At 53.1% G+C, this 9,954-nt stretch overlaps 1 protein-coding gene across 4 annotated transcripts in view; it reads left to right on the forward strand.

The window, feature by feature from the left end:
• Positions 1–9,954, forward strand: part of LOC106743475 (RNA pseudouridylate synthase domain-containing protein 2-like) — a 106,400-nt gene that overhangs the window by 80,177 nt on the left and 16,269 nt on the right. For all 4 annotated transcript variants that reach the window (XM_014617340.1, XM_014617339.1, XM_014617341.1 and 1 more), the window contains one exon: positions 6,044–6,266. In XM_014617340.1, the coding sequence (XP_014472826.1) occupies positions 6,044–6,266 (223 nt within the window). The remainder of the gene's footprint in view (positions 1–6,043; positions 6,267–9,954) is intronic.

Genomic DNA, 9,954 nt, shown 5'->3' on the forward strand with positions numbered 1-9,954 from the left:
TCACGTTAGTTCTCGTGCACGCTTAGTTCTGTACTTAGCGCAGGACAAACAAATCCGAGACGGTGTAAGAGACGTCGGTCTACGGCGAATTTTCGACCTGATGACTGTGACAACGCGCGCCACTTACCCCGTTAATTTGCTTATAAATGTTTACGCGGCGCAATCACCATATCGACTAGCACTAGATTAAACGACAGATTTAGAACGTGATTAAACGTCGGGATGGATATAGCGCGCGTAAAAGAACAGTCGTTATTCTACATTCGTTGGCGTTTTAAAATCAAGCGAACCTCGCACGCTCAGCGATGGAGTATGTAATGGCCAGACGTGCATACAGACACACACACACACACACACACAACACATATATTTATATATATAGCGAGGGAGAGGGGGAAAGAAGAGCTTTATGATTGCAAAACACGGTGTATGAGTGCACGCTTTTCGATCAGCCTAAAAGTAGGCACGCGTAAAAGCGTCAGCGATATTTTACATTCCATTTGCAAATCGACGTTTTACCCACGAGATACATTGCTGCGCGTACTCCAGCGTCTCTCATCAGCGCAAAGGGCGCGTGATTATTGTTCGTTGCGGCGTGAACGCCAAGCGAGAGAGGCACTCTGAGAGGCGACGGTAAGAAAACGGGGCTGATTCGCATCGTACGGCAACCACTTGCCGGCGCGTAAGTAGTAACGCCCGATCGGCGGTCAGCCGTGCGCTGAGTAGAAAATCCGGAGCGGACGACAGCGCGGCATGCAGGACGGAGAGGCACTTTTGAAGAGGTATATTTTCGTTCCGCTTTCGAACGACCGCTTTGGCGTGTCCGATTCCTCGATGATAGCCGTTTATCGACTCGTAAACGAAGCGATTAGCGTGCGCTGATAATGCCGCTCGTAGCGAAGCTCGTCGGGCCCGACTTCTCGCGGGAAATATGCATCGATGGTGAACGCGATGAATTTTTACGATGCCTTATTATCCGGTCCTCGCAACCATAAATCCCGGCTGTATCTAAGCGGCGTCTTGCGCAGTCCACTCGTCTAATCTTATCTGCGCGCGAATAATACACGCCCGCCTGCAGCACAAGCCTCGAATTTACTGGCTGGAGCGTCGGCGGGGTGTCGAGATTACACGAAATTCGCGTGCGGTACGATGATCCGCGGGACGACACGCACGGAGCGCGCACACACGCTCGTGCTTCGCTATGCGAACGGCGAGGGAAAAAGCGACGTTCCGCGTCGTCGAGACAACGTTCGGCCCGTGTCGCCTCGTGGAATTTGCGCGCCAATTTTTCCTCCACACTGTGCGCGCATCTTCCACGTGCAGCTTTCAAGCGGGCGATGCTTTTCTGCCCATCGCGCCCGCATGCGTTTACGCGTGTTACGCGGAATGAACAGCCTCTGCCACCGGTTTCCCCGGTTTCCACGTGTACACAGAGGAGAGCGTTCGAGACTTACGATAACACACGTATGTGGGCGAGCTCCATGCCTGGGAAACGCGAAGCTCCTCTCCGGCGGAGAAGGCGAAACGCGCTGACTGTTATGAATTATACATGTACACGGGCGAGGAGAGATCGATACGGTATTTCGAGAGTGGAATCACGCGGACGGGTTTAAGTCACATTTTATTATTGCCGTTTTGTCCGGACGCGCGTCTGCCGCGGAATAAAAATGCGCGACAGCTTGACACGAAGAGCGGCCGATCGATTCGCCGGGAAGACGCCGCGGATGAAAGCCGTACGAAAAATACCCTCGTATCCGCGCGATCGAACGGAGATCTGTATCTCCGTTCTGCTGTAAAGAATAAGGCCGGGGGACACGGCGTAGCCGAGAAGCGAACGCAACGCCGCGGGTTTAAGCATCGCCCTTCCGTTCGCCCTCGTATTTCGCGCACGCACTTCGCGCCACGCGGCGATGCATCCTCGCGTCACGTACCCACACGCCGCGCTCTTTCTCTATTCTTCCATATTTGCATACGCCGCCGTGACGTCATGACTAAGGGCAGCACCTTCCCGGCGAGACACACGCGGCATTTACGACCTTCTCGATAAAACTCGCCGTCAAATATTTAGCGATATCCAGCTGCCGCACCGGCGCCCATGAATTTCACAGGAGCGAACGATTATTTTCGCCGGAGTTCTCCCGCGGGAGCTACGAAGCGCGAGGTTCTTCGATCGTGTTTCGTCTGGCCATGAATTACCCGCGCAAAATTCCACACCGACCGGCTAATCGGTTGCAATTCGGGCACACCGCGTCGCGTTTTGACGTGGCGATGCGAAAAATAGCGTCGCCTCCCGCTCAAGCAATTTTTTGCCCGCGCTGTAATCGATAGTCGGAGACGCAATTGAATTATTACCCTTGACGGGGGATAAAGGCGAGCGGCGAAAAAGTGAGGGGTAAAAACAGATTCGCTCGGCGCGAGTTTAACGAATGCATCTCTCGCCGTCTTATCGCGGCGGCGAACGCGGTGGAAAAAAGCGTCGTGAAAATACGGGCGGGCCGAGCTGCGGCGGAAGGGGTGTTTACTCTCTATGTAAAAGCGGCCGTGCGTACACAACAGAGCGGACGGTGCGGACGATCGATACCGAATGAAACCCAAAGCAGCCCACGACGACACCGCCATTGGTTTACCACTCGTAAAACAAGGCGTCGTTCCAGGCGGGCGGGATGTTAGGGTCGAGCCCTCCGGAACCCCCGGGAGTTGACTCACGACGGCTTCGTTTCCTCCTCAACTTTCTGCAGGTACGCTGACGCGGCCGATAATCGATACCGGGAATCGCCGGCGACTGTTTTGCGCAAAATTAGTAACCGCTTCCCCGCGGTGGCAGGGGCTCTTCTGACGTTAGGTTGGGACGATAGCGTTATTTCCGGGCGAAATTCGAAATCGGCACGGATCAACTTGGATCTCTTTACCTGCGCTGTCCGATATCAAGTACCACCGCCGGTCGTATGCCGATTCTCCGGTTGGCCTTTCGCTGGCAAGCGCAGCGGGCCGTAAAATGAGATGTTAGAAGCGCGGCCTGCCGAATGAACAAAGTGCCGTTCATTCGGAACAACCGAAGTCGGCGGATCTCAGCCACGCGCTTTTCCACCGAGATCCTCGAAGAGAAGCAGCGAGACTTATTTTTCTTTCATATCGCTGCATTACGGCGTTCCGATCCCTTCCGGCTGGCTGTTTCCCGAAAATCGATTCCCACGTCGAACGAGAACGTCCGGGTGTCTCTCGTCGCGGAGGAAGAGATTTCCGACGGTGAAATTCCGCGGGCGTGCCGACGGATTTTCCGTGGAGCGCCGGGGTATATCGATGTGAAGCCGAGAGCACAGCAGAGGGGGAGAGAGAGAGAGCGGAGAATCCCCCGGATGTTGTAACAGAGTAGCACAAAGACGGGGAATGGAGCGGACGTTGTCGGGGCGAAACGAAGGGAACGAGAAAGTATGCGGCTCGATGCCGGAGCCCCGGGAACAACGGGTCGACATCGGGGGGCAATTACTGACCCGCGATGATCGTGTTTCATTGATGTGTAATAACGTCGTAATTACTCGCAGCCACGATCCGCGCTCGATTCCGGAAAATTCAAACGGTTTCGCAAACGACCGCGGCGGAGCTGCGTCGATCGCGACGCCGCTTGATATTTGCAACGATGTTTCTCGCAGCGCGCGACGGTGATAATGTATTCAACGATAACAAGATATCGTTAGCTTTCCGCGACATCTCGTCGCGATTACGCGAGAAGGAAAAAAACGAGACGAATGAAAGAAACTGTCGAATAAATACGAATGTTCTTTTTTTTTTTATCGCGATATCTCTGCGCGTAATCCGAATTTCTCGGCTGAGAGTTGATATATTCCTCGGTGTGACGATGTCGAGATGAAGTTCCCTCCTTTACGGTCTATAAGCAGGTCGCCTAATCTCCTCTCGTTCCTTTTTTCGCTCGCTTCCGTGCCCTTTCTGTCATTCTCTCTTGGCCTTGTTCCTTTTTTCCTCGCACGCGCGAAGACGATTTCCTTCCGCCGCTCGAGAAGCCCTTGGCTAACCGACCGCGTCCCGACGGTTCTATTTCTGAGCACGAACGCGCTCGAGAGAGATCAATCGCTCTCCCTGCTTCGAACGTCCCGAGCGTGGCTACTTCTTCCAAGGTATTCCGATTGTCAAACGACCTCTCCGAGTCCTTTTGCGCAAAGTATCGCAAGTATCTCCGTCGCTATGGACACGTGGGGCCCGTTTCGAAAGCAATTTAATTGAAATAACCCCAGACGCGGTCCTTTCTTAGCCGAGCTGTTTATGCTTATTCAGCATCCTCGTCTCGGTTCGATCTCGCAAGGGTCAGCCCTCGTCCTGGCTTAGCTCCCGGCGAGGAGAAGGAACAACCCTTGGTCCCTTTGACGCGTTTTTGTTCTCCGTCGCCAATTTTCCTTCGTCGACTACTCGACCAAGTCTTTGTGTCGTGCTCGCGTTACTTCTGTCCTCTCGAGGGCTCGAGTAGCCGGAATAAATTAAATCTTATCTCTCGGATACATACAGAAGGTGCATGCACGTCTTCTCGATGATGCATAAAATCGCAATAACAGCGGAATAATTCTTTGATAAAGAAAACACAGTTGTTGAAAAATATGTTTGCTTTGTTTCCTTTCTTTTCCAAGAGTGGCATTTATGCGGGACGCGATAAGAAATGTGGAGGAGCTTCATCGTACGCTTTTATTTTATTTCCAATGTCAGTGACGTTCATTAGTCCCTTATAGGCGGGCGGTCTCTTGACGTGTTCTCGCGATATAAAATCAGAAAAGGGCGCCTTTGACGCGACTGGACGCGCGGCGGGACATTAATCAAGCCTGCCGTCCGTATTTATTTTCCGCCGCGGACCGGGAAACAACGGGGAAATTGCTCGACGCGAGTCCCAAAGCCGAGGATTCGTTCCGAGTGAAACGCGACACGTCTCGAAACGACGAACTACCCAAGTGATCAGCGAACAATGAAGGGAGTCGTTCCAGGATCGTAAAACTCTCAAGATTCTCTCTCTCTTTCTCTCTCTCTCTTAAGCGTTTACGGCGAACAGAACTTTTACGTTCTTTCCATCACGCGGCCTTAACCGTTCCGACATCAAGGCGAATCTTAAAATTACTCCGAAAGAAGAAGAGGAGAAAAGGAGGAGAATTAAAGCGCAAAAGGGAAAAGATATCAAGGGATGTAATTTTTAGAGACATCGGATTCGTGTATTCAATCAGAACGTGCTCCAGTGATACGGTGTGCATAAATTTATAAAATGTTGTATACCTTTCATTAACCGACGCCGAGAGAGAATATTTCGAGCGCAGGGAAAGAGAGGGAGAGAGAGAGAAGCCGTGAAAATTACTCCCCCTTGTCCTGGCGTATTAATCACCCTCCCGTTCGCTTCGCTCTTCGACTTTAGGACGAGGGATTTTCGCTTGGCGTTGATGCCGAAGACTCGGCGAGCCGGCGGATTAATAATTTCCACTTGATATGAAAAAGAACGAAAACGCGAAATTTCACGGGCCACGATGAATTTCCAAGTCAATCAGCGACAGGATGTTTTAGAAATTTAAATATGCCTTCTCTCGTTCTCGCTTCTTTTTTTTCTCCCCGCGCGGCCAAAGACGGAACCGAGAGGCACGATCGATTTTATGTTAATCCCGCGACGCGAGTTGCAAAAATACCCGGTTCGACGTGACGCACCGGCAGATTCGCAAATAACGCATCCGCTTCGTGTCTCGTTGAGATAACCACGCGCCCGTATTCTCCTAGAGGGGAATTTAATATCGTTTACATAGTTTCGCCGCCAAGATTTATCCTCGGAACCCGTGTCCAGGCGTTTGCCTTGAAGCGACCCGACCGCCGTTGATGCTAATTCTCAATTAATCGCTGCGAGCCAGACACAGGCGCGTTCGAGGAAACATCGTGCGAGAATCCTTTCGCAACGTAACGTAAACCCCGTAACATTTACAGACGAGAATCGAAGTAATTAACGTCCCTCCCTCCCACCCGGTTCTTTCAATCTCGTCTCTCCTCACAGTCCTTCTCTGTGTTTCAGGTCTCCGCAAGGTGTACCCGTATTACTTTACCTTCACGACATTCACGAAAGGTCGATGGGTCGGCGAGAAGATACTGGAGGTCTTCGCGAGGGAATTCCGCGCTCATCCGGCCGAGGAATACGAGAGATGCATTCGCGCCGGCACCCTGACGGTCAACTACCAGAAGGTGGACGTCGATTACAGGTTACGGCACAACGATCTCCTGGCTAACGTCGTTCACAGGTGCGTGCGTGTCCAGGCGGGATCGATTTTCGCTCTCTCATGTCATCGCCGTGAAAGCCTCGCGAAAGTGCCGCGGCTATTGTGAGAAAGCGGCGTCTACTTGCGCAAAGTTTGATTGAGTCGCGGAGATTGACAATATCGAACGCCGGCGTCGAACTATGAAATAACCGAGGGGACCGGTTGCATCCCGCTCCCGCTGATCGCCGCGATCGTTTGCTGGCAATTTACTCGCGGAAATGTAATCTCGCGGCGTGTAAAAGCGCTCCTTCGCCGCGCGTTCCTTTCGATTTCTTCATCCGACGGGGACGGACAATTGGCATTTCGCGAACACGACGTTTCGTCTCCCGGCGCAGGACGGTCGTTTACGCGATCGCCGGCTTCTTTCTCCCTCCTCGTAGCTCGATGTGTGCTCCACGGAGGCTTACGCTCGTAGAAATCCGGGGTTAGCTCTTCGCCGGGAATTTACTTTGATTTCTGAAGAGCCCCGGGAATTTGGCCAAACCTTGCCGGGCGCGCGCAAATCAGTTTGGATTTAATTTGGAGAATTTCCCCGCCGGGTTATCCGCTTCAGCTCACGCTCGCGCGTAAAACGTATCGTTGTGCGATCGGCGCGATATTTGGCTGATAGGATTATCATAGCGCTGTGCGCGTAGATTTTTCATCGTCTTCCCGTTCACGCACGGAAATCGGCCGTGTATGTGCATAACACAAATGTGCTTTCATTACGGCGTATTTATGTTGTTGCATTACCCTGTATTATCGTCTAATGCGGACCAAATTTAGTCGATTTACGCAGCGCGGTAACGTATGCGTGAAAAGCGGCTGAAAAGCGGGCAACATCGGATTAACGTCGGATTACAGCGGATGCTTGAAACAGAAGTCTGAAACGTATAATCCGCGCATAAACGGTTTAATTCGCGCACGCTAGAGCGCAGCCGTTATTTGCCGCGTTAAAGGACGCTTAGCGGGGCGAGTCCTTCCGTCGCGACTTCCGTCTGAAACGTTTCGTTTTCCATTACGTCCCGAGACGCGAAATTGTGATACTACGAGTCGACGCTCTCAAGTCCAAGAGACTGTTGAAGGTTTCACGCGGAGTCAACATTTTGTCTCGGGATCTTTCTCCCCTTTCCTTCTCTTTTACTAATAAGACAGAATACAGACACAGTCGGCACATTCGCTCGTTTCGGTTATACGAGAGAGAACGATGTAACGAATGTTCGAGGCGCGACGCGACGGTGGGTCCGACAAACTCGTAAATCATTCGTCTCTTCTTACGAGAGCGGCAGATAAGAGATGCCCATCCTCCTCCGGAACCACATGGCCGGGACTTGTAATATCTTTGGCACGGATATATAAGAATCTATATTGCGTGCACACACATTCGCTCCGACGTTTTGAAACGCGCCAACGCTCAACGAGGCTCGCGCGCTATCGACACTGGTATCGCGCTCGAGCTTCTTCCTGTCATAAGAGAGAAAGAAACAGGCATAGAGAGAGAGAGAGAGAGCTGGTAGTCTTCCGTTCGCTTCGAGATAAAGCGCGCGGAAAATCCTCGGGATTCCGCGGCGGGCGCGCCGTAACGGCGAGGAATCTCGCATTTCCAATAGAAAGAAGAGAGACGGACGTCGGTGCTCGTGAATGTAGCGGCCCGGCCGACGTTAACAGGGAGAGATCGCCGATTCTTTTCGCCTTTCGAGCGAACACCTAGTGCACCTAGCGCGCGCATACATATTTGAATGACGCGTGACGTCGGCGGTGATCGAGTTTCTCCGCGACGTTTGAGAAGAGCGTGCTTTCCCGCTCGCACGGCTAATCGCGAGAGGGAAATCATCGTCGTCGCGCGAGGTTACAAGCGCGTTACGAGCTCTCCTTGTGCGCCGTTGATTACGCTTCGCCCGCTTTTGCATACCAATTCCACCAATTATCCCGGCAATTGTACTTTTCAGGTGCGCGCCAGCGACGCACCGACTATTCGCGTCTCGTAACGCGCGCCGCCGTTGTAATGGTAAATTCTAAAGTTCCGCAAATGTTATTCGTTGCGATAATCCTCGACTCGTTGTATCTTGTTTATGGTTCTATTTTTTTTTCCGGGAGAGAGAGAGAGAGAGAGAGAGAGCGTTTTTACGCGGATTTCTTGCGCGGTTTCCGATGGGAGAGCAAAGTTAACCGGATGAAGGCCGTTGAGATAGTCATCGCCACGCGCTAGCGATAAACAATGAGACACATCAGTTGCGCGATGACGTCACCGGCGGAGATCGGGAAGGAACGCTTTCGGTAGATAAGGACTCTTCTCCTCTCGATTGTTCCGGCTCTTCAAGGACGCGCGACTTTGTTCCCGTGATTAAGACGTGATTAAAATTCGAAATGCCGAAAGATCAAAGATTGCGTTACGTACAGTCCTTACTCACTTGCCGGCGAGGCCTTGCGATTAACGCGCGGCTGCGAAAATAATGTAGGTCGTATTTGCGTTATCGGAACAATTACGCGATGCTCGTGCGCGTTCGCGCGTTGCATAAAGATGCACTCGGCGGTGCAGGTGTGTAGAGAAGCGCGCTGGAAGAACAACACGCACCCGGCCGGACTATTACGATAGGCGAACAATTGCGGAGATGGATGGAAAGTAAATTGGCGAGGCACAATACAGAGAAGCGGGGTGCCGTCGTGTTTCTGCGCCGCGCTCTCGTGGCGCGACACTCGCGTGCGAAAACTCGCGAGCGCCCATTGTTGGCCGCGATGAGAACCGGCGATCTCTCGGCGAAGCGCGCGTAGGAACGTTCGCGCCACCATCCGGAGAGATTTTCCGCGGATTCTCGCACGGAAGAAACAACAGTTCTACTTCTTGGCGCCGGTTCGCCACTTCCCGTCGTATCGTCCGTGGCAAGAAGCGCGGGGGATCGTCGCGCAGCGCCTTGAAATTAATTAATTACCGTCTCGGGAGTAAAAGAAAAACGCGAAGAACAATCTCCGGGTTTTTCGTCACCTCTCGATAGACGACGACTGGCGAATAAACCGCGATAATCTTGCGCGAAAAATCCGCTGACGTCATCCGCTCGGATCGCCGCGGCGTAGAATTTCTGCCCGCCGATCCGCGAGGCCCTCGAGGCATATCGGGGGAACTGATTAGCGGGCCCGGAGGAGAGGAAGCGCGTTAGAACGGCTCGGATAATCGGCCCGAGGGCGAGAAAGCCTCGAAGGACATTCGAAGAGCGCGCTTACACGCGAAGGACGCATCCGTCGCGGTGGCGCAATCGCGATACGGCTGGGATAACGCGACCTTTCGCAATCGCCGTTCGGACATCCATCATCGTGAGCGCGCGGCGCGGATCGCTTCCCAAAGTTATGCAGATACACCGTGAATCACCCGGTATGTACGGCGGTGTTTACGACGACGGGATCGCCGACGCGGGTCTCACTGGCGTAGACGCGGATTAATCGATTCTTCGGCCGGCCGATCGCCTGTGTGCGAGAGAGAGAGAGAGAGAGAAAGGGGAGAGAAGCGTCTCTCGACGCGTTATCGTGTTTCTCCCGTCATCCTGGACGGCCGTTGCAAAACGCGCGTCCCAGATCCAGTCGGATCGCACCATCTTGTCGCTGAACGACAAGAAGCTTCGCCTCCACCCGCTCATTAAATGGAACGCAAATTGCGCGGACGTTCGACGATTATCCCCCCGGGACCCCCCCCCCCCCC

Source organism: Dinoponera quadriceps, unplaced genomic scaffold, assembly GCF_001313825.1.
Source record: "Dinoponera quadriceps isolate SergipeBrazil2010 unplaced genomic scaffold, ASM131382v1 scaffold1069, whole genome shotgun sequence".
Lineage (NCBI taxonomy): Eukaryota > Metazoa > Arthropoda > Insecta > Hymenoptera > Formicidae > Dinoponera > Dinoponera quadriceps.